The sequence below is a fragment of the Melopsittacus undulatus genome, chromosome 6, assembly GCF_012275295.1.
Source record: "Melopsittacus undulatus isolate bMelUnd1 chromosome 6, bMelUnd1.mat.Z, whole genome shotgun sequence".
Lineage (NCBI taxonomy): Eukaryota > Metazoa > Chordata > Aves > Psittaciformes > Psittaculidae > Melopsittacus > Melopsittacus undulatus.
Window position 1 is genome coordinate 46,640,751 of NC_047532.1, and position 23,310 is coordinate 46,664,060.

At 45.3% G+C, this 23,310-nt stretch overlaps 1 protein-coding gene across 6 annotated transcripts; it reads left to right on the forward strand.

Moving 5' to 3' along the window:
- Positions 1-994: 994 nt before the first annotated feature.
- Positions 995-20,283, forward strand: EIF4E2 (eukaryotic translation initiation factor 4E family member 2). 6 transcript variants are annotated; one of them, XM_005142293.3, is made up of 8 exons: positions 995-1,201; positions 1,976-2,090; positions 3,401-3,535; positions 5,523-5,627; positions 8,522-8,674; positions 8,763-8,899; positions 17,099-17,177; positions 19,792-20,283. In XM_005142293.3, exons 1-7 carry the CDS (start codon positions 1,182-1,184, stop codon positions 17,142-17,144), a joined length of 711 nt encoding a protein of 236 aa, XP_005142350.1. In that variant the 5' UTR covers positions 995-1,181; the 3' UTR covers positions 17,145-17,177; positions 19,792-20,283. The 6 variants fall into 6 exon arrangements, with proteins under 6 accessions (XP_005142350.1, XP_005142351.1, XP_030898885.1 ...); XM_031043025.2 differs by lacking the exon at positions 995-1,201 and adding an exon at positions 1,372-1,530; XM_031043023.2 differs by lacking the exon at positions 995-1,201 and adding an exon at positions 1,375-1,557.
- Positions 20,284-23,310: the final 3,027 nt, after the last annotated feature.

Here is a 23,310-nt window from a genome sequence, read left to right on the forward strand (position 1 = left end):
GCCCATAAAACAAGAGGGTGGTGTTCCAGTGGTAAAGATATTTATCCCAAGACCTGGGTGACCCCTTTTTTTCCCATTCTGCCATACTGCTATGATTCTGGGGATGTTGCTGAGACATCCATTGCCTTTGCTTCCAAAGAGTAAATAAAGCAGGAATATCAGCACCGCACTGCTGTGTTTTGCAAGGAAAATACACTCAGATGGTAGAGTAACACGGATGTGTAGTACCTTACATATGTTGAATACCCTTTTTTCACAGTCCTGAACTACAGGCTATGGATTTTCTCTCTCTCCATATCACAAATTGTTGGAGAAACAGAAACTTCATCATTCAGAAATCCATTTAGTAATTCTGCTAGATAGCAGAAATGATTGGTGAGAGGTCTGCAAAATAGTACGAGAAGATTCTGTGCACAAAGGGTAACTTGGGAGTGGATTCAGGAAGTGTGAGAAAACGCTGGAGAAGGGACAGTTTCCCCTGCCATCTATGAACTGTCCCTTATAATCTGCAGCTCCAGGTGTTGCAGGCTCTTCACTTGCATGGTAGCTTCCTTTCCCTGAACTCTACCCATGTCTCATGCTAGAGAAATAGCATCAGCAGCCATAGCAATGAGTCATTGATCTTGACAGATCCATTCGCAGGATGGAGTGAAAGATGTCGTTGACATCCCCCAACCGCACCTGTACAAGACTTCTGCTGTTCCTCACTATACACTGAACAGAAAAGATAAGGATGGTAGCGGGGCTGGGACTTGCTTGTCAGCAGAGGAGAAATGTTGGACAGATCCCTTAAAAAGTGACTGCTTGACTCCTAAAACTGTATCTACCACAGACAAATGGATCCCGTGAATAAAATGGCACAATGCACGGACCTGCTGGCCGCGCCCGTGCCGTTCGAGGCGTCCCCTCGACGCCACAACCCCCTCACGCCACACCCAACATGGTGGCTCTGTCCGTCCACCACACTCAAGATGGCGGCTTGCCCTCAGTGGGGATCCCGACAGAGTCCGCACTCAAACGGCAACCGGGAGGGTTCTTGTTCCCCTTCCGTCGTCCGCCGTACTTATGGCGCCGTGGGGAAGCAAGGGGCATAGCTGGCGGAAGCGGCGGAAGGCTTTGGAGATCGGACTCGGCGGGGCGGAAGTCGCTGAGGTGGAAGGAGGTGGCGGCCGCGAGCGACGATGAACAACAAATTCGACGCGTGAGTTGCCGGTGTGCCCCTCCCCACTCCCCCCTCACCGCTGCGGAGGGCGACGAGGCCCCGCACCCTGCCGGCCGCTCACCTCCCCGCCGGCTCGGTGCTGGCTGAGCCGGATGCGATGAGTCACGGGGCCGCGCGCGCATCTCCGTTCCTCCCCCCTGAGCCCGGCCCGGCCCTGTCCTGCTCAGGCGGCGCTGCCTGGCTCCGAGGGGTGGGGGCAGGGCTCTGGCGGCGCCAGCCTCTGCTCGTGGCGGAGCATCCTTCAGCGCACGGCCGCCTTTTGGCCCCGTTTTTCCTTCTTCTTTTTCCGGCCCTTCGCAAGGAATGGGGTGGGCAGAGGGACCCATGGGGTTCAGGTGTCTGCTTGCTTGAGGGCCTGTCTCTGCGTGCTGAGGGGCGTGGGGAGGTGGGCAGGAGCGCGTCAGCAAAGTTACAGTGACAGGTCTTCCGTGTTTACTTCCTGAGTAGCTAGGTATCCAGACGTAGCTAGGGGTGTCTGTGCAGATGAATGCCTAGTTCGGACTGTTTGAGTTTGTTCTGAAAAGGCATGTTGTTGCTTGCCTGTGCTTTAAAGTATGCGTCTGAGACGCCCGTGATGGACTCCGGGTATGCAAAGTAGTAGTGGAGTTTACTCTGTGGGCTGTCAAGTGTAGATTTCCAACGCTGGTAACCCTTATACTACAGAGGAGCTAAGAAGCAGACTGCTAGGGCTTGGTTTAAATCTCCTCAGCTGTACAACATTAAGACTCACTCTCTATTCTCTTTCTTTATCAGTTTGAAAGATGATGATAGTGGAGACCATGACCAGAATGAGGAGAACAACACACAGAAAGACAGTGAGAAGGAAAAGAACGATCGAGAGAAACCACAGAGTACCACCAAGAGGAAGGTACAGTGCTGGCATCTGCATTCCATTGCTAAGGCATGATGTTGGTGTGCTACAGAGTCAGTCCTCAGTTCGGGGATAAGGAAAATATGTCTTGGTGGGCTGTGGTAGCTTAATGCTCTGTTACTGTTATAATGAAGACAAGGGCTACGTTAGCATTTGGATAGTTTGCTGTAGGTTTTGGAGGTGGGTGAATGAGGGGTGAATGCTCCCTTCACAAACTCAGCTAGTACTCTGCCTGGCTTTTGAATAAAAATGAGAAATAAAGCTTTATTTAAAAAGGAAAAAAAATTTTTGGAAGAGTTGTAGGGGAAGGGCTGGTTGACAGGGGAGTAGTGGCTTGCAGTTGTTTTACCAGGTTGTGTTTGTGACATTGTTATAATAACTCTTAAGGTGAGTCTTTGTATATGCAGTGTAGCCTAGTTAAGAAGCATATATCCATCCTGTTTCATTTATTGTTTTAATCTTGTTCTTAGGAAAACTATTCTGTCTGAAGTAATGCAGTCCTTACAAACTTACCACAGACAAGAGGAGAGTAGAGATGTAAGCCAGTAACTCTTGATACAACATCAAGTGATACAAGAGAAGGGCTTTTTGGTTCATTTTTATTTTAATGTCAGTTTTGACTCTTGGTCAGTGACTTCCCTTTAAAATCTTTTGTCCTTGTTGGGAGTGTTTTTAATCAGAAATGGGTGTTTTGGAAATTGAAAAATGATCACTATCCACTGCTAGTGATGGGTCTTGCCAAAGCTGACATAACAAGTTCTGAGACTAATCCTCCCAGAGTATTAGGGTGTTGGTTGCTTGAGGGAGTTGGTGTCACCAAAGAGTTATAATTGGTTTTGAATCATGGTTTGGTATAAATGGGTTCTGTTCTTCCTGGAGAAAGAGAGCATTTGAAGACTTTAATTTTTTTCTTAATTTGAAATAGGTAAAACTCTTGCATTGCCCTTTTAGTTTGTCTTTTTTCCCTTTGAGACAGGCACAGTTAAGGACTAAAGGAAAATTTAGTAATGCTGCCTCTAGTAGTTATGGGAGTTGCTTTTTTACGGCCTTTTTCTGAACTCAAATTATTATTTCCTTAGCCTTCTCTCTGCTGCAGATTTCTAATATTCTTTGGAATAGTCAGCTGCTGTTAGCCTAATAATCTGTTTCAGACAATTATCAGAGATTCTGAAAAAATGAGGGTTAGTTGCTTGTTTTGTAGCCTTTGAAGGCAGGAACATGTGAGCTTCTGATGCTACAAATGTAATTTTTCCTATTCTGCTTTTAGAGTGGCTCATAAGGGTAAAGCAAGCTTTTCTGTTCTGCAGGCTGTTGTCCCAGGGCCAGCTGAGCACCCCTTGCAATATAATTATACCTTCTGGTACTCCAGACGAACACCTGGGAGACCCACCAGCTCACAGAGTTATGAACAGAACATCAAACAGATTGGCACCTTTGCCTCCGTGAGTATATCCCTGTTGTCCCTGTACACTTGGGTGTGACGTGGTCATTGTGGCTGGCTTGCTCCCTGTGTGCTGGGAGTATGTGCATGCAGGCTGTGCTCTCTGTTTTGTCAGGAGCAACAAGAGGAGAGTGAATGATATGCCATGACTTACGTATGAGTTCTTGAATTACCTTCAGCAGATGACATGTCTTAAGCAGTTCTCCTCTGCCCTGTGCTAGCCATCTGTGCCTGCAGTATTGGTGGTAGCTGAAGTAATAATAAAAAATTGAAAGAACTGCCATGTAGTTTAATACTGCTAACTGGAGCGGAGCTTGACAGGTAAGCAAGAGAAGGAACAGCTTTTCTGGATGCAGTATAGGTGTGAATCGAAGACTGTACAGTTCCCCACACACATTTCTCCCCTGCCCATATTTCCACCAGTGTGCCCATATTTCCACCAGTGTGTTTGGAAAAAGCATCTGTTGAGGTATGTATGCAAGCAGCTGGTGACCTGTTTTCTGTCTAGAAGTGATAACTGAGATGCATTTTGGTGTTACCATGAAGTTTATTAAAAGGCAAGCAGCTTTCCTTTTCCCCTTTGATTCTTTGTCATTGTTTATTCCTGAAATAAATTGAGTGTAAATTTTCAGTCTGTTAAATCAGTGTAGATTTAACATTGATTTTTAGCTCCTCAGAGGAAGAAAATTAACACGTTCTGTTGTCTGCCTCTTGCTGCAAAGAATTTGTGGGTGCTGTTGAAGGTTGGAACTGCTAGATTTCAGTTAGGATGGAGAGAGATTCAGATCTGATAATTTGTTTGATTCCAAATTCTCTTTAAGGAGGAGGAAGAGCAAGCTTTTGAAATAGTTGTCTGAGCCTAAATCTGGGTTCAGATTTATTCCTTACTTTTCAGTAGAAAGCTCTGAAAGCTTTTAAGTGCTAACCACTAGAGGGCATATTCACTCGATGTAAGAAGATAATTTCCACAGTGTATTTGGATGTGCCTGACAAAAATAGATTGTTTCTGACGCCCCCACCTCAGTCTTGGTTCATAATTTTATTGGTTACAAAATCAAATTCCTGCCTGGGTGGCAGAGGTCAGAGATTGGAGCAGAATTCCAAGTGCTGACCCTGTCATTAAGGTCTCCAATAGAGTACTTGGGATGGTGTCTGGCCCTTCCAGCTTCAGTGCTGGTCTGCTTAATAGCTATTGACTTGCAGAGTGGAATCCTCTTAAAATATGGAAATTAGTATAATGTCTTCCAGTATCTTCTTTTGTTTTAAAGATCCAGCCTCTCTAAAATCCTTTCTTATCCAGAGAATCTTAAAGGGTAAATATGTTGGTTTTGAGAATTAAAAGATGACAATTCCCTTGCCTTCCAGCCAGATTGTCTGTAGTAGACACAGGAGTGCCAGAATGGAAATGGGTCAAAGTGAAGCGGTCCAACCATGGCAGATTGTGAAAATAATATTTCAACCAAAATTCTGAATGGTTCCTTAAGATCTTAAACCAGGACCAGAATGTCTCTTTTGTCTTAAAACCTGGATAGAGTAAAATTAAGTATAAAAAATGTCTCATTTGAATGCTCCTGAAATCTCCATGGTTGCAGAGAGCAGTGGTTAATGCAGGGCTAATGTGTGTAGTGTACAAAGGTAGCTGATCTACTGATTGGAAGTTTGAGCAGTAGGATTTATAAAATCTGTTTCAACTATTCTCCAGAGCAGCAGTTATCTCAGCACAGATTTCTTCAAACAAGCATCAGGTGGCTTTGGAGACAGATACTGAATATTTCAAGTGGTCATCTGGTAACAGCCAGTCAGAAACACGCACTCAGCCTCTGGTCCTACTACTGTTTTCTGAGTATCCCAATCAACACCCTTGTGACAAGAAAGTAGAAGAGTTAAGGTGGCTCTGGCCAGCTGGTTAAGAAAGGGAATCCTGTTTCTCTAGGTATCTTGACTGGGAATAGTTTGCGCAGCCTCATGTATGGTTCATGTCATTGCAGGTGGAGCAGTTCTGGAGGTTTTACAGTCACATGGTACGTCCTGGGGACCTGACAGGCCATAGCGACTTCCATCTTTTCAAAGAAGGGATCAAACCTATGTGGGAGGTGAGTTGGAGCTTTCGTTTCTGCCTTGATATTTTCCCAGAGCATTCTGGAGGGAGCCTTCTATAGTGAAGGGACTCTTGTCATTAAGTGGCACTCCAGGCTTCTCTTGAGTGCAGTCCTTTCTTCTGGGTTTCCTGTAAACTTGTCAACAGTACTCTCCCTTGTAACTAGCAGTCCTGTAACTGCTTTGCTGGCAGAGAGGGAAGGTGCAAAGAGTTCCTAGCTGCAGTCCCCCCAGGTTGCAGAACTGCCTTTGCCTTTAGGTCCTGAGGCTATCTGGGCCCTGTTGCCTCGAGCCAAAGAAAGAGGGGACCCCAGCTAAGCCCTGTGCTTCCTGACAGCCCTTTATAAACTTTGATGACAGCAGTGTGGGGCTTTCCTCTAGAAGGGCTGGACCTCTGTAAATGTAATTCAGCAAAGTTTATAAGAAATTGATTCTCCTTTTTTCAGGCAAGGAAGGAAGAGGTAGATGTGGTTAAAAGCCTACATCTGTGCCTAGAGCTGCAGGCAGAAAGATGATTTAGCCCTTAATTTGCCTTTTGTTTTTTTCCCAGGGCAGCTAGTTTGCTTCTGTTCGTTCCTATCCAAACCTGTTTAAAAAAAAAAAGAAAAAGAAAAAGTCTTTGCCAGACAGATAATTTTCCCAGTTCCTGGCTTGCTTCCAGCAATGACCAGTACCATCCACAATATGAGGATTTTATGTATTGCTCTGAAGTACCTAATTATGCTCCTTGGTCATGAGAAATTTATATGTGACCCTAGTTGGCAATTATTCTAAGCAAGGTGTTTTATAGCCGGTTACTGCAAATACAATTTATATAAAACGTGTAACCCTCTTTGGACTCCTCCTGAGCTGCTCCGGTAGTGTGTCAGCCAGAGAGTCCACAAGTTAATGATTCCAGAATTTCTGTAGCCATTTTAAGATGGACGTGGAGAGACTCTGGTTTTGCTTCTGGCCCCACTCCCTTTTTGTATTTATAGAAAAGGCTCTGGGATCTTGCTGCTGGCCTTCTCTTTGCTGCTTGCTTTGTAGGCCTTTGTTTATGCTGGTGTCTCTTCCAGACTAATCCTTGCTTCCTGTCATTCTTACAGGCACGTACGTGCTTGTATGTAGCTCTGGTCTTTTTTCTGGATCCATCTGTGCTGTTTCTGGGTGAAGTCAGAAGCACTAAGCATAATGTTCCCTGGTGATTTACCGGGCTGCAGATCATTATTATTCTGGTAAAGGGAAATCAAATGCTTGACTGAACCAAAGCTTGTTTAACCTGAAAGAAAACTTAACAATAACCATAAAACACACCATACAGCATTTGCCTTCCCTGTTCTCTTTCTAGCCTTGAACCTGCTTGAACCACCTTTGAAATATCTTGAGCAATACCATTTCTATTCTGCTTCCCCTTAGTCACTGTGGAAAGTTTGAGGAGTTAAACCCAACTCCCTGCTTAAAGGCTGTAGCCTAGACAGCTTAATTCTTGGAGTGTGATATTCACAAATTGGAAAACAAGGACACTGAATCATAAAATAGTTTGCATCTCATGGGAATATATCACATTCCTAGAACTTGTGTTGATTTGGATTCTTCACTATGCATGTGGCTGCTGACATGCTTTGAAGCTTATCCCAAGCTGATGCCTTCCACTTTCAATACAGGCTTTAGCACATACCTGAAAAATAGGGGTCTGGTGAATGCTGCTGTTAGGCTGGCACTTCCGTGTTTTCCCAGGATTGCTTTGTTAGCACTTGCTGCCTCTGTGAGCACATAAATGTTTAGTTTTATCTCAGCCGTAGAGAAGCTGTAAGGCTAAAATAAAAGTTTGTTTCTTTAAGAAGGGTTGAGCTGCCTTACCTAGTGTCTTCAAGGTGTGTCCCAGCTTGGCAGAGAGGGTGGCTGGAGATTTGGCCAGTGATGTCCTGTGTTGTGCAGTCTCTTCTGAGTTATCCTTTGTTTTTCTCTATTTCTATCCTAGACCTGCCTTCCCTTTTCCTTCCTAACTGCCACCTCTGGCTTTTTTCTACCTCTCTGGGTTTGGCTTTGAATGGAATTTGATCCCCTCTTGCCTTGTAAGATCGTCCAGCTACAAGTGGTGTACAAGAGAAAGTCGCAGCATTCTGCACAGAGGAGCTGCAGTTTGACATAGGTGTGCATTCTGTGAAGCAGTGGAGTCTGTAGCAGTTTTCAGCAATTTTTCAGGTGCAACATATGGAATCACAAGATTGAGGCGATGGTCTGGGTGCTTAGCATAAATATTTTCTTCACCCTCTCTCCTCGTTGTGGTTATTTCCCTGGGTCACCACAGTCTGCAACAGACATTCAGCTGTATGATGCTGATAGTATCAGTGGTTCCTAGAGAGTGGCCTGGTCCTTCCTGGGTTAACACAACTTAAGAGCCTGCTCTGCAAATGTGGAAGGAAAGCGTTTATCAACTTTTTGCTTGCTTTTAACTATCACTTTACAAATTCCCTCCCTTCCATGCTCTGTGATGAGGGTTTTTTTCCTGGTTTACATGCAGAACTACATATACAGGGAACTTGTCAAAGGGAGAGTAAGTCTTGCATTTAGGAATAGTTTTAGGGTCCTTGCCTCTGATTCTGTATGCAGATTGGTAGGCTGCTGTTAGTGTTTGCTAGTGGGATCAAAACACTAGAGCTCAAGTGTTCAGTGCATAGAGGTTCATCTGGAATGCAGAGTCATTGCTCCAAAAACTTCAAAGTAAATGGTATACCTCTGTCTCTTTTTATGGGGGAGAAGTGAAATGCTTTTGTTTGTAAATACCTCCATTCTGTCCCTTGCCCCACCCAATCGATATCTGCTTCTGTCTGTGAATCTGCTGTCTTCTGGGAAGCAGAAAAATGGCTAGAAGAAAACAAATTGATTTTTTTGCTGCTCTTCCTAGGATGATGCCAACAAAAATGGTGGTAAATGGATTATCCGCTTGCGAAAGGGCTTAGCGTCACGATGCTGGGAGAATCTCATTCTGGCAATGCTGGGAGAACAGTTCATGGTGGGGGAAGAAATCTGTGGGGCAGTTGTTTCCGTCCGATTCCAGGTAAGCATTTCTGAGAAGTGGCATGTACTTCCATTTGTCAGGGCTACAAAAAATACCATCTGCTTACCCCTCATGTGCTATTCTGTAGGAGGATATTATCTCGATATGGAACAAGACAGCCAGCGACCAAGCCACGACAGCCCGGATACGCGACACGTTACGAAGAGTGCTTAACCTACCTCCCAACACCATCATGGAATATAAAACACACACCGACAGCATCAAGTACGTGCGGTGATGGGGAGAGGGCCTGCTGCTGGTTGCATGCGTGCTTGAGCAATTTAATGCAGATCACAGGAATTGAAAGAAGTGCTTGTGTGCGTTAGGGCTGTTCACTGTGAACGGTAATATGTACAGCAGCATTTATTTCCACTGCTCTTTGAAAGCCAAGTATCTGTGTCATTATCATGCTGCTGTTAGGGATGTTTGGTTCTAACAGTAAAACCTTATTTTGAAGTATATAGTCCAGGGTGCTTTTAGCAATCCACCCAGCCTGTCACTGGGAGATGGGCAGCCCAATATGGGACTGTGGCTCGATGTATTCAAAGACAAGATTGCGGGGGGGGGGAACAAGATAATTTGAATAAATAGAGATTCTGGGGAATAAAGTGCGGAAGCTAACGGGGATTTATAGTGCCATTAGACTTATAAATGGTCTTGGGAAAGTGCTGTGTGAATTTACAGTGCTGTACAAATGATTTCTAATCATAATAAATGTCATATATTAAGTCTTCCAGGCCCTGGTGACAGAGGCTCTTTAACAAGACTAGAAGATCACGGTGCACAAAGAGGACAGCTGTATTTTTAAATAAACCTATTATAGCTTACCATACCAAGCCATTCAGGGTGACTTTTATATTCCACAAAATGACAAAAGATTGCTTATATAGGTATTAGTTAGAGATGGATAATGTATTTTTTCCTTTTGTTTTTCTTAGATGTATTATAAACCAATACACTGATTAGTAAATTCATATTAAAGTATATTTGGTTAAATTAGCACTTGAAAAGGTGTACCCAGAAGAAGAGGTGAAAAAAATCTAAGACATTGATAGAGCAGTGAGCTTGCCAATCTAGCTCAATCATGGTGCAAGTGCCTTTCATGACTTCTGTTATGCTAGTTTGTCCTCTCCACATAATGATTCTGCCATCAGTGTGCTGTCAAACAGTTTTGAGATCAGTCGTGATTTTGGGAGACAGCTAGCTTCCAGTTGTAACCAGTTTTTAGTGTGGGTCACAAGATGCAGGGTCTCATTTAACTGCCTGTAGGCACCCAGTGTTCCATGTGGCCCTCCCTCCTTCCTGTGTTTGTGGAGAGGGAGGCAGATTCTTTTTATGATTTTTGCCGGTAACATTTTTCGTGCACTGTTTGCCAGGAGAGGGCACTATCGACTCTTTGTCCATGTTACGAGATAGCAAAGTACTCATGTGGACGCACAACAGGATATTTTACTCCTGTTCAGCAGTAGCAAACTGCAGACTGTGGTGATGTAGCTTTGTGGTGAGAGGAGGGAGGTCTCTGACTTCTCTCAGTCTCTGTAGTGAAAGCTGTGTACTGAGCCAACTGTCCTAAGCTGTGGTGGTGTTTTGTATGACAAGTTTAGAATGAAAATGATGTGTCCTTTCCCTTATAAGCTGCAGCCACCAGCACCTCCTAGCACAGGGAATGCTGTTATAGCGATGTTTGTAACTGTTCTTGCTCTGACAGCTGTTAGTCCTTGAGTGATGATGCATCCGATATTGTGGTCAAAGTTTCATTTTGTGCTGCTGATGTATGGTGCAAAATGAACTTGTCCAAGAATAACAGGTGTTTGAGGAATCAAGTTTAGTAGCTCAGACTACAGCTGGGAGCAATTCTTAAATAGAAGCGGACTGGCTTGTCTCCTGCTTATTCTTCTGTGGGTAGGAGGGGTAATCAGAAGTTGGTTTGGTGGTGCCCTAGTGAAGCAGATCTAAGCAATTAACCTGCCATGCAGGGGATCACAAGAGCCTTTTTTCCACCCCCCTCCCCCCATTGCCTCACTTGAGCTGCAGCAGTCTGATTGCAGTGCAGTCCTCCATCTCCTTCTAATGGCACTGGTGTAAATTCAGACCAGAACTGCTTGTCAGTGGAATTGCTGCGTGGACCGACTGCTTGTGCCTTTCTTGCCTTGTGCCAGTGGGCAGCAAGTGGCAACAGCTGCAGAGAGGTGACAGTGCTTGCTTTGTTGACAGAGAAGAGCAGGACAGCCCCAGCTATCAGTCTAACTCTGCTTGGCTGTGCTTCATATCATTAAGGTTCTCTCACTAATGAAGAATCTCTTGTGTAACTAGTTCTATCCTCCATAAAGTCTGGCTCCTTTTCCTCACCCATCTATCAAGCTCTGTTGAAATACTGTCCATCATGAATAAACTCCACTTATGCTATGCGTGTACCATGTGATTTATGACTCGGGAGGGCTTTCCAGCCAGCACTCCATATTCACACTCTGGTTGTGTTTTGTGAAAGGCTCTAATGGAAGAGCTGGGCTGTAGGCTTTGTCAGAGCTGCCTTTCTAGGGGGGCTTATGGCATTTTTCATTTGTATGGGCTGCATCTCTCCACTAGAGTTCTGCTCATGTGCAGGGTTTGATTGGCATTGATTGTGCTTCAGGGAAGGGAGCATGCTTAGCAAGAAAAGAGCAGGCGTTTCTCACAACCTTGACTTCTAGGTAGTGAATTGACCTGGATTAGCTTTTGACATACTGTAAATGAACACTTCTGTTGAAATTGCTAGCATGCCCTCACTGTGGAACCTGAGCCCTGTGTTTCAGGTTTTATGTATTCCTTTTGTGATGATGCATTTAATATTAAATCATTTTTAGACACCATTTTTCATGTGTTGCCAGTGAGGCTGCAGCCCCTTTGTTTCAGAAAGCGGTAGTGCTGCCAAGCTGCGTTTGAAAAGTATCTGTTGCTTCATAGCTATTCCAGGGAGCTGTTCTACATTCTGTCCTTTCTGCTCTCAGTGGTGGGGCTTGTGCATTTAGCTAGATAAGCAGATCTTTCACTGCAATTTTCCAGTGTTTGTCCTTTTTCTTGCTTGTGATACTGACAAGCTGCTAAATCCCACTGAGTGGAAGGGTCAGCCTAGTGTGTATTAATTTCGAATCTTGCTAGAAGAGCTAGAACAATCTCTTGGACTCTCTTTAGTTCCAGATTTATAGTACTTCAGACTTCATGGTGCTGAGCACGTGAAAAGAATGTATGTGACATTTTGTGGGCTACCTTGTTTCAGTAGTTGGAGAGAAATCACTTCTCTTTGGTCCCTCAGAGGTGAACTGAGAGCGCTTCAATGTAGTGGACCACTTAGTAGGTTCTGTTCGTCAGCATTGTTAACCTTGATGTGACATGGTCCAGCAGTGACAGCAGGTTATGGACAGCGGCACTCTGTGTTGTTTGCAAATAAGGAAAAAAAAACCCCTCAAAACAAAAAGACATCTTACTTTTGCTGCCTTAGAAGATGCACTGTGCTTTTAGCAGAATATTGGTAGTCACAGCCTGGTCATGTTTCAGTGAAGCGACTGAAAATATTCAGGTATCTTTAGCAGTGAATGTGCAGTTGGGAGAGGGGTGGGGGGGAAGCGATCACTGTAAAGTTTGACTTACTTTTTTTTTTTTTTTTTGAGTGTTGCAGCATGAAGTGCTTGCCTACCTTGCATACAAAGCACCTTTGCCCTGTGTTCAGAGCTCTCGCCTTCAGCACCATGCAGGAATCCCAGGCAAATTCAACATTGTTTCAGAGGCCAGGAGAGAGCAGGCTTGTGGCCATACAGCAGGCTGCCACTGCGTGGGCTGGTCCGGAAATATTTTGGATGCTGTGTGACTTAATGGATTGTCCTGTCAGCTCTAAAGCAAGGCTGCTTTTTCTGAAAATAAAGCTTCAGTTATTTGTAAGAGCTTGCTGCAGTGAGAGCTGAGCAGGGTATAAAACTATCCTTCCCTTTTAAAGTCACCACTGATAACTAGTGAGATGGCTTGAATAAATGGGAAGAGCAGTTGATCTTAATAGGGCTTGCACTGGGTTCATTTCACAGCAGGCAGTTGGAGAAAATGGCCTCAGACTGTGTTTTAGCTATGAAACAAGCAGATACCCGATGGAGGGAATAAGGGTATGTGCTATAAGAAGTCTGCGGGGCAAGGGTCTCACGACAAAAAAGTGAGAAATGTCAAAAAAGTGGGGACTGAGGAAGAGAAATCTCCATGGAAGTGGTGGGTGGTGGGCAAGATGTTAAGTGTTTGTGAGACAGTAAGCTGGTGGTGGGGTGCTTGTGAGAAGTCTCTGTTCCTTTACATCAGAGTTCAGCTAATTCTGTAATTGTTCTCATTTTATAGCCCTGCTTCCCATTTGCTTGCTAATTTCCGAAATCTTAGGAGAATTAAGTGCCTCTGTCCTAGCTGTCATCTTTGGTTTTGACTGTATCTCAGATGGCATGGGCAGGGTTAATCTGATCTGAAGTTAGGCAGTTTGGAAATGAGGCCCATACACATTGATGCCTGTCAGTGGAAGGCAGATTGCCTTGGGTGTTGCCATCTTTAGAGAGCTGCTTTATTTCACCTTCAGTCTTCAAGTTTGAGAGCAGGAATAAGAGCTAAAGAAGAGTGGTGATGTTCCAGCTCTGATAGCCATTCTCTTCTCCTGAGTCTCTGCAACCCTGGCTTAATGCATTTATCACTCCATTCTCTGATTCCAGTAATATTTCCAGGTGCTGCAAGTCTAAGAGCACTTCTGTAGACCTGGGCTTTGAAAGCATGGATTCATTGATTGTTCTCTGTCACCATAGATATATGCTTTATTCAGAAGTGTCCATGACTTTGTAAAAGGTTTTCTTATCTTTGTATCCCATCCCTTACCAAAGGAAGTGACTGTAACGTATTTATTTCATATTTCTTTTCAGTTCAGATGTGTTCATTTCAAAGTCATGATGGCTTCCTTATTTGCCTTTTCCCCAGATACTGCCAGATGTGTGAAAGAATTATTTCAGGATAGAAGAATATCCTAGATTTTTTTCATGCTATTAATTTTCAGGCCTGTCACAAAGTGTATCTGAAGAAATCCCAAACACTCTGGTAGAACATGAGGAGCACCCAGGAAGAGGCTGTGCTCCTCTGGACACCATACCTGCAGAATGCAGTGAGTGTTCAGTGTCCTGGGAGAAGGCATGGAGGCAGGCAGAAGGGACAGACCTTGGTGACTGTTGTGAGGGTAGCATGGACTGTAAGCTCTCAGTCTTCTTTTGTAACTGGGTAAGGCAGTGGTAAGTAGGCAGGACTGCACAGGGAAATACTGAAGGGGAACTGCTAGGATTTAAAGATTGAGTGTGGTTGGAGAAAACAGTGAGTGCTGCTTGCACAGTGATGATTTGGAAAGTCCTTTGAAGTGGATGTGGTTGCTCTTCCTCTTTTTGCTGGGATCTCTGGTAATGGCTCCTTTTTGCTTTTTGTTGGGGCTTTTTTTTCTTTTTTTTTTTTTGTTTGTTTTTTTTTTTATCCCAGTTTACTTGATGGGATTAAAGAGAGCCCTGCCTAGGTCCTGACCCTGGGTGGAGGGGGGTAAGGTGGGAAGTTTTAGCAGTTGTGGGGTAGGAATGAGTGTGGAAGGACAGCTCTAACTGGCTTTATTTAGCCTACTAATGTTTCCATTTCCCATCTGTTATCTGGGAATAACCTAAGTGTTGGGGATCAATTCACTGACTATCTGATCTCTGCGCAGACAGTATAGCAATAAGGTACTAAAAATGTCTATACATAAAAATAACCTCTTAGACTGTCTGGCACTGTGCCTTTGGCACATCACAGGTCATAAAATTCTGCCAGACAAATTTAACTGGCAGCCTTGTTCAGTTCGAAATGGAGAGGAGTTTGCTCTGCTAGCATAGTTTAGGTACATTAGGGCAGACACATCCTGGTGGATTTTTTCAGTCAAGTCAGCAGATAGTTGGAGTAATTAGGACTATAATATGTATGAGGGTCTTGGCTTAAAAATTCTTGGCTGGAATAGCTTTTTCTCTGTGTCTGTGAGGACTTGGCAACTGAAGGACTATGTGCATGATGTTATTGGATGTTGGAACAGGGAACCCCTTGGTTTGAAAGGGGTAATAAATTATCGACTGCGTTGACAAATAATATGCCCTTGTGTCCTTTCTGCAGAGAACAGAAGTTACAAGTTTGAGGGGAGCTATTGGAGGCGAAAGAGAAAAGATGTGCTTATGGATGATAGAAGTATGGTAGAAATATATGGCGTGTGAGTTTGGAGGGGAGGCATGAAGGCAGAGACTTTCTGACAAGGCTAGAGATTTGCATAGCTTTTCAAACTATTCAGCAGCTTAAAAGTGCTTCAGATCGAGAGCTTCTCTCTCCCAAGCCTTCTTTTGGAGGGAGGCAGCTGTACCACAGTGTCTGGTACCATGTGCTGACTTGGTGAAACAGGTAGTTTTCCTTTATCTGGAAGATTTTCTGGTCCTGAAGGGTGCTGTGTCTGGGGAGACTTGCTGGGAAGAGTTCCCATGTAGGGCCTTCTTTACTGTTGCCTTGGTTGTGGAGTTTCTCTCCTCCAAGCAGCAAACTGCTGTACATCAAGCTGAGCTGCAGATCTGTCCTGGTGTACTAGTGCACCACAGCATTATGTCCTGTGTGCTGTGCTATTGCATCTGCAGCACCCTTTGCTGTCTTTCTCCATCCTGTTCCCTTTGGTTTCAAGAGGTCATGACTGAGGGTCAGCTGGAGATACCATGTTAGCTTTGGGACTCCCCTGACTGGTACTTTTCCATCCTAGTCAAGATGAGGAAGATTTTAAGCTACCATGGATGGAGGGGGATTGAAGAGAAAACCTAGCCAGTCATAGCTAGGGTTCCTTTTATACAAGCTGATCATCTTGGTAGTTCACAGGAGCCTGTGCCTTGGGGGCTATGGAGATTTAGTTGCTTCTTGGAAGTTTTGTAAAATCAGTTTTAAACCGGGAAGAACTGGAGTGTTTTGTCCCTCACCAGGCTTGTACTGGTGATGCTGAAGTCAGTGATTTTAGGATTTCACCTTCAGTGCTTTCAAAAGAGGGATCTGCTGTCCTGTGGTCTGGGAAGGCAGTGTCACAAATTCCAAGCTCTATACCTTAGTGTCAAGCTTAGTGTCAAGTCCAAGAAGACTGGCTGCATGTGGTGTACAGACTTCTGGAGTGCAGTGACAGGCAGTCTGCCAATATACTGTGTTTATTTGAGCTATGACTCTGCTGGGAAAGAGCATATGACACCTGAGATGTTTTTGCAAATGCTGATTGGGAGCTTGACTCTGAGGCTCAAGTAAGAGCCAGGCTGGTGATCTGGTTTTGGCACAGATGCTGAGTAATGCAGGATTTCCGTTTCTGGACTTTCCTGTTGTGTTGCACTGGCCTGATGAGGCAATGCAAGAACAAGATGTGAGGGAGCTGCTAGGTACCAGCAACAAAATCTGCAGGGGGATCTGTGTTTGACTGACCTGGGTTCCCTTTAAGGTCCCTCTGGGTTCCCTTTAAGGTCCATCCAATTCCATGGGACTCTGGGTTCAGTAAATGACTTGGCATGTGTTGTAGACACCAGCACTGTTTTGCTAGGCATGGAGAACTATGAGTTTCTTTGATGTTTCTGATCCCAGAAGATAATAGTCATGCTCACATTAACCTTGGCATCTTTTCCCTGAGAGGGCTTTCAGTATGCTGTCTCTGTAAAACAGACAGCAATTTTTCAGTCTGCTAGCTTCACCCGTCACTAACATTCTCCACCAGGGGATGCAGCGTTAGGCCTGTCCCTCTAACTTATCTGAAAACATTTTCATTTCAAATAGCTGTAATGTTTTTACTGGGTCGTCATTAACAGTGCAGGTTTACAATAGGAAATGAGACTCTGTAATGAGAATTGGATTCTGCTGCCTGATCGAAGAATTTTGTAATAACTAAGCTGTGTGGCATTAAAAGAAGCCCCTTTTGGGGGGATTACTGAATACACAGGTATCTGGTAGAGCACAAGGCCAATAATTGGCTGAGTTTAACCAGCCAAGGAATGTGATAATCCTGCAGAAAGACGTAACATCAGCTATTTTATTAGCAATAGGAAATGGATATTCCATTTGTGACTGGGAAGGTCATACCTGTCTCTGGGTATTAATGTGGCTACATCACCAGCAGCCAGTGGGAACGCTTCGTGTCTGTGCAGAACGTTAAAGCTGCCTTGTGCTGTCAGATGTTTGGCTGGGTTTTAAGGATGCTTCTATCCACCAGGGCTATCAGAGAATATTGCCTTGCTCTCTGAAGGCGAGTGCCTTTCAAATGCCATTGAATGTTTCTGCTCTTGTTAAAAATTAAGAAGCCTTTGATCTGAAGTGCTGGTTTTTTTGTTTCTTTTTTTTTGTTTGTTTTTTTTTCCTCTGGCTTGCCAGGGCCTGGGAGGAGTTTCATGGCCTGGTGAACAGCAGTGGCCGCTGATCCAACGCTCCCCCTCCCTCTGTCACACCCAGGGTAGGGCCTCATCTTTCTTCCTATGTGACTTCGTGGCATAACTCTCAGCTTCCAACCCTCTTCCCATGGGCTGGTATGTTCTCTTGCCTTTGGGCCTGGTGATGGGCTCATTCTGATATTGGCTCTTTCTCAAAGGTAAAAATGATTTATTATTCTTTTAATTTTTTTTTTACCAAATACCAACATTCACTATGGTCTCCATTCATGCAGCATTTTCTGCTGTTTTGGTGCTGTGTGCTATTGTGCCAAAGTGCCCTTCCTCTGTGCAAAGTACTTGTATCCCAGACCTGGTCCCAGGAGGCTGAGAGATATGTCTTCAGCCTGGGTCTGTTGCCTAGGGTTAGCTGTAAGCAGATATGGAGTGGTAAATGAATGCTAAGCACATCCATGTGATAGACACAGAGCGAGGTGCCTGGAGCTTGGCATACATGCCTTTGCTCTTGACAGTGGGTTGGAGCAGAATAAATTAGTCTGTCAATAAAAGCTTGTTCAGGAAGGACACACAGTAGCTACTGTATTTAGAAGAAATAATGCTGTGGCTAATGAGATGAAACCACCCGCTACCTCTGGTAGTGGCACCCAACCACGGGCAGAGAAAATAGCCAAAGTGAGCTCAGGGCTGTTGAGAGCCTCGCAGCTCACATTGTTTTTCCCCTTCAGTGCCCACTTCTGTGATTGCAGGCCCTCCCTTTAAAAAGGGCTAGCAGGAGGCCTGGCAAAGTGAGTTGTGTTTGGTTGTAGCCAAGTGGGATTGCTGCACTGCTGAGTGCCAGAGCAGAAGAACCCACTGGAAGGAAGCATTACATTGCCCAGTTCCCACCCCATGGTGGTAGGTAGCTGCTCCGACACAGCGAAGCTCTGAGGCACCACTGTAGATCCCAAAACTTCTCAACAGCTTTGGGCAAGCAATGTTATCATAGTTTGGACTTGTGTGAAAGTAAGACCTGTCTTTCCTCACACATTTGGCTTTTTCTGAGGATAAATGCTTACAAAATGTTACACAGGCCTCTAGTAGTGTTGTTATTGTTAGATGACATTCAAGTGACCTTCTAGAAGAGGTAACCAGCTCACTTTGTGAAATGCCAGTTTCAGAAGGCAGTAAATGTACCAAGTGGGTCAGAAAACAGTGAGAGAGTTGATGTAGCTGTCAAATGCATTGGGTTACCTGTGCTGAGCTGGGAGAGTAGAGATGAGCAGAGGGCCTCTGGCACCCCAATAAAGGAAAAGGGGAAGTATGGAAATCTGTCCAAGAAAGAGCTAACTGAGGTGTGCCATCCTCCTGAGATAGGTGGCATGGATGAAAGTATAGTAAGGTACAGAAAGCCAAACCATTGTTGCAAATTAACCAGAATCCAGTTAATGAATCTTGAATCATGTTCCCAAATGGCAGCACAGCCTATTTTGTTGGCAAGTGCAAAGGTAAACCCCAGTCTTATGCAGATGGCCTTTAGCATGGTTTTTGCTATCATTTCATAGCAGAGTAACTTGTTTAACTCTCTAAAGAGTGTTTTTAGTTGTTTTTTTGTTTTACTTCCTTCTGTTCCTCCAGCCTGCCTGCTGGAGGTGTTCCAGCATGCACTGTGCTGCGATGCTAAAGCTACTGTGCAGCTCTTAGCAGCACACCATGCTAACTCAAGGGTTTAAGCAGGATTTTACAGTCCTGCAGAGCACCTCACTTCTGAAGCCACTCTCTTTGCTCTTCAACACAGCTCTGCCAATTTGGTGTGATAAGTGCTGGGGCATCCCTAGGTATTTGGTTTGGGTAACTTACTGCCTGTCCCTGTTACAGGAACACTGCCAAACCTATCCTTGCAAAATAATTATCTCATTTATTTCCATTTGAGTTTAAAACCCACACCACATTTCCATTAATGTGTAAATATGCTTTACCTGTTGCTGCTGCTCAAACGCTAGCAGTAAGCATTAACACAGATTTCTGTAACCTGCCTCATCTTCAATTGCTGCCATGTGCCGCAATACTATACAGATGAAGGTTGTGGACCAGCAATCCCTTCTTTGTCAGTAGCCTTTGTGACTCACATGGCTGTACTCATGCAAGTAAAAGCTGCTGAAGAAACTGTTCTATTTAAACATGAGGGAAATGTCCTCTTCAGATTAAATACTCTTGTAAGGTAGAGACCAGAAAGCTAAGCTTGTTGACAGCATGACAAAAGGAGCCTAAATGTGAGGGACAGAGGCAGGAGGAGGTTGGACTGATGGCATATTTGTGCTTCAAGCAAAATCCGTGAGGACAAATGTTTGGGAAGCAAGAGATCTTGCTGTTTGAATACCAGAATCTGTCAGGGAGGTTTCCAAAGTCTATCATCTGCTTTGGCCACAGGAGATTACAATTTTTTTCTTTTTTTTTTTTTTAATTCCCAGTGAAAGGGATGAGCCATGATCTCCCTGTATTCTAAGTGTTCTGGAGCAGCAGGTTGATTTACATGAAAAGTCTCTAGTTAGGAAGCAGATCTGCTTAGTAGGTTTAAAGTTCACTGATTTTGAGCCGCATGCTGGGATGGCAGCCTTGATAGCCATGGTGGGTGGAATGGGAGGGGTACTGTGACTTGAAGGAATGCACACCTTTAACCTCTTTCTTCGCTCTGTTTTCCAGGGATAACTCAAGCTTTCGAAACACAAAAATCACATTGTGAGAACAAGAGTTGGCACTCAGCTCCTCTCTCCGTGTTGAAAGCACTGAGAGGTCTCCACCAGTGCCCTCCGACCTCTGAAGGGACTCATGGGCCACTCTCGCGCACTCCTCCTTGGAGGAAGGATCCATCTGAAGCCCTCCAGCAGCGGTGACAATAGAGGCCGATTTTTGTCATACACAAACTTTTTTTTTAGCAGTGGGGCGGGAGGCCAACCTTTCAATTAGCAGCGTGCCCTTGGGGCCGCATCTTGCAGCACTTTCCTCTCTTTCTCTACATGGCATGCAGGATCTCTGGGATTCTGCCACAACGTCAGAGCCTTCTGCTAAGGGATACCAGTATTACAAACCTCTCTGCAGCTGGGAGGAGCTTCCCAGTTGAGAGTCAGCCCTGTGGTTTTCAAATGCCCCCTTTCAGCTCTGCCAATAAATTATTGGGTCTCTTTGTTTCTTTCAGTCTCTCTTTGTTTTTGGCTCTGTCTAAAAGTCAGTAGAATGATATTTCTCTAGGCTGTGGGAAGGCACCAAGCCTGCTTCTGCCACCTTCATATAGCATCTTCCCCTGAGCTGTCCACCTACGTGAAGCAGCAAAGCACCCCTTGTGCCAGTAGTTGCCAAACTTTGCTGTATTTGTGAAATTATATGGGCAGACAAGTTATAGGTGTAATATCTTGCTTAAAAGATGAGATTCTTGTCTTGTGTTTGCCACTTCTTCATATTCCCTGGTCACCAGTGACTTTCATGCAGCCCTATTTGTTGGGCAGAGGGGTACAAGCTTCCTTTAAACTAGGACAAGGAGCTGTTTGGTGTCACTTAGTTCCCTTGATTCTCACTGCCTTGGTGGAGAGTCAGCAATGCTGCCTTGTGCTGGATCTAAGGAAAAGCTGAATGCAGGGCCATATGTGCTTTTAGGGTGCACTGAGCTTTCCAAGTCTCTGGCCACCTTGGGAAACTGGAATACCAGTGGGTGTAGCAGCAGAGAGTGATGGCCCAGGTTGACAATTATAGCTCTGTGAAAGCTGTGACCAGAAGAGGAGCTGCAAGTGCCCCTGTTTCCTGTGTTCTGGAGTGAGACTATTCTGATGGGTTGGTGCGTAGAAAGCCAGCATGGCTGCAGTTTGGATGCCATGGAAATAGGAGCTAATTATCCTCTGATTCTGCTTCGATACAATGCTAATTGTACTCATTAACAGCTCCAGTCTTTTCCCCTTTTCCTTGGAGAATTGCACAATTGCCTTTTATTTTTAATTGAGCCTTTGCACTGAGCCCAGGAGGAGAGGTTGTGGCCAGAGATGGGGCACATCTCCTGCCCTATGTGCTCTGCGCAGTCCCCCAGGAGAAGAGGCTGTTTGGGCCAATTTGGTTGTGACTGTAGAGCTAGCGGCCCATGTCTGGTACAATTACCAGCCTTGGGGACCAGGAGACCTTCAGCCTCATGACTGCAATTGCAAATTCCTCATGCTACTGTTGGAGTCCAGACTGAAAGCAGACGGGGCTCACAGAGAAAAGTTTAAATCTTCAGTCTTCTGAAGCATTTATATTCTGCATTGAGGGTGTCAGCCCTGAGCTGCCTCTAGAAATGTTCAGAGCAAACATTGATAGCAGTGGCTGCTAATCACACAGGCAGTTTGTACCTGCTGGCACCTGGCTAGGCAGGGAGCAGGGCAGTTCCCTAGACTGTGGTGGCATTTCTGTCTGTTTCTCGAGATCTCACAGTCCTGTTCCTGCTCTTGCCACTCACTTGCCACCAGCTCTCAACCAAATGCTCTTTTCCAGACACAGTTTGTTTTCCCCTGCTACAGTCAGGTATTACTATAGCTGCTACTTAAGATTCCTTTTAAATACAACTCTCCCCTGCTGTTCTCCAGTATTTGTTAGGGGGGATTTAGCTGTAATTACATTTTGGCAATCTAAGCAAAAATAGCCTTGCAAGGCAAGCCTGGAATACTAGCTGCAGGCTCCTTTTATTCAAAGCGCATTTAGCTTCTTGCAGACAATATCACTTAGGTCTTCAGTCCTGTTGTTGTGCCCAGCTGTGCTTCACATCCACCTCTGCTATTTCATGTACTCGCCTACTTCTTGCCTCTGATGCCCTGCATCTAAGCTGGTGCTGATGAGTGCAGGCTTGCTATTAAATCTGAAAATGCTGCTGTCCCACTGTGTTTGCCCTTAAATACGCTTTGCGAGTGAGCTGTGGAAGAGCCCTTCTCTGAAAGGCTATGCCTCTCCTCCCGCTGCCACTGTGTTTAGCATTTAGAGGAACTCAGTACAGGTTTCTCTTGCTCAGCCTTAAATGGAGTGAGCTGGATGGGGAGTGGGGTTTCTCATCTTTAAGGCTACAACTTACTCTGAGTTCAGAAGAAAAGCAGTGTTTGATTGGTGCCAAGCACCAGGCTTGCTGCCTCCTATGTCTTGGAGAGGGATTAGAGCCAGACTGGTTTTTGAGCAGAGCTTTTGGCTGTGGTATACTCTGTTCTACTAGTAAGAGCATTTAAAAGAGAGCTATGGGGTTGTTTGGGAGGGGAAGGAGCCTCTGCCATGCTCTAGAAAAAGATTTCAGATCCAGTTCATTCAGGAAGCAAGCCTGGAACTATGGGAAGCCCAAATCTGTTGGTGGTCGTGACCTTCTCTGCTCTCCTCGTCCCAAAGGCTTTGTCCCTTAAACTGCCTCAGATCCCTGCCTTTAGGAAAACCAGGACTCTGAACACCTTTGAGCCCTGGAGTCCTGCCCAGGGCTCTTCTTTGCCCGGGGATGCTGGGTTGTGCACTCCTGAGCCCTGCATGTCTTTGGCTACATCTGGTCAAGTGAGAGATGGTGGCTTGACTGAGGGGGCTTTTTCCCTCTCACTGCACTCCTCACGTAGCACCCTGGTAGCTCTGGATAGGGTGACATGCAAGGTGCTCTCCCACCAGATCCTGCAAGACACATCTGCTGCCTGTGACATCCCAGCTACTGCTTTTGGGCTTGTCCTTGTTTCTGGTGTGGTGATAAATGATGGGGACTTTGGGAGGGCAGGTTAAAACAACTGCTTGGGATGCTGGAGAATGTGTTCCTGGCTGCATGCCCCTGACAGGCTGGAAGAGCTTGTCCCTTTCCAGTTGTGCTGTATGGCCATGCCAGGAACAGAGCTTACGTGATAGAAGTAGCAGCTCTGGGGAGTGGGGAGAAGTAACAGTACCTGGCCCTGTTCAGACCTCACTTGCCTTGGGGGTTGACAGCAGGGAACCAGGAATCAATGCAAAGCGGCCAGGCAAAGACAGACCAGAGCTCATCAGTTCTGCATCTTGGGGAGGGAGAGCCAGGAGCTGAGGACATGCCTGGTGCTACAGTTAGGGTGGCATATGGCTCCTGGCTCTCTTAGGGCTTGGGATGCTTGGCCAGAGTGTCCTGTTCCTTCAGCACCTGTGGTGCTGCGGAGGGGAAAGAACCATGGGGTGGCTGTGTGGGGACCTGAGTGCTGTGCAGTGCTGTCACCCACCAGC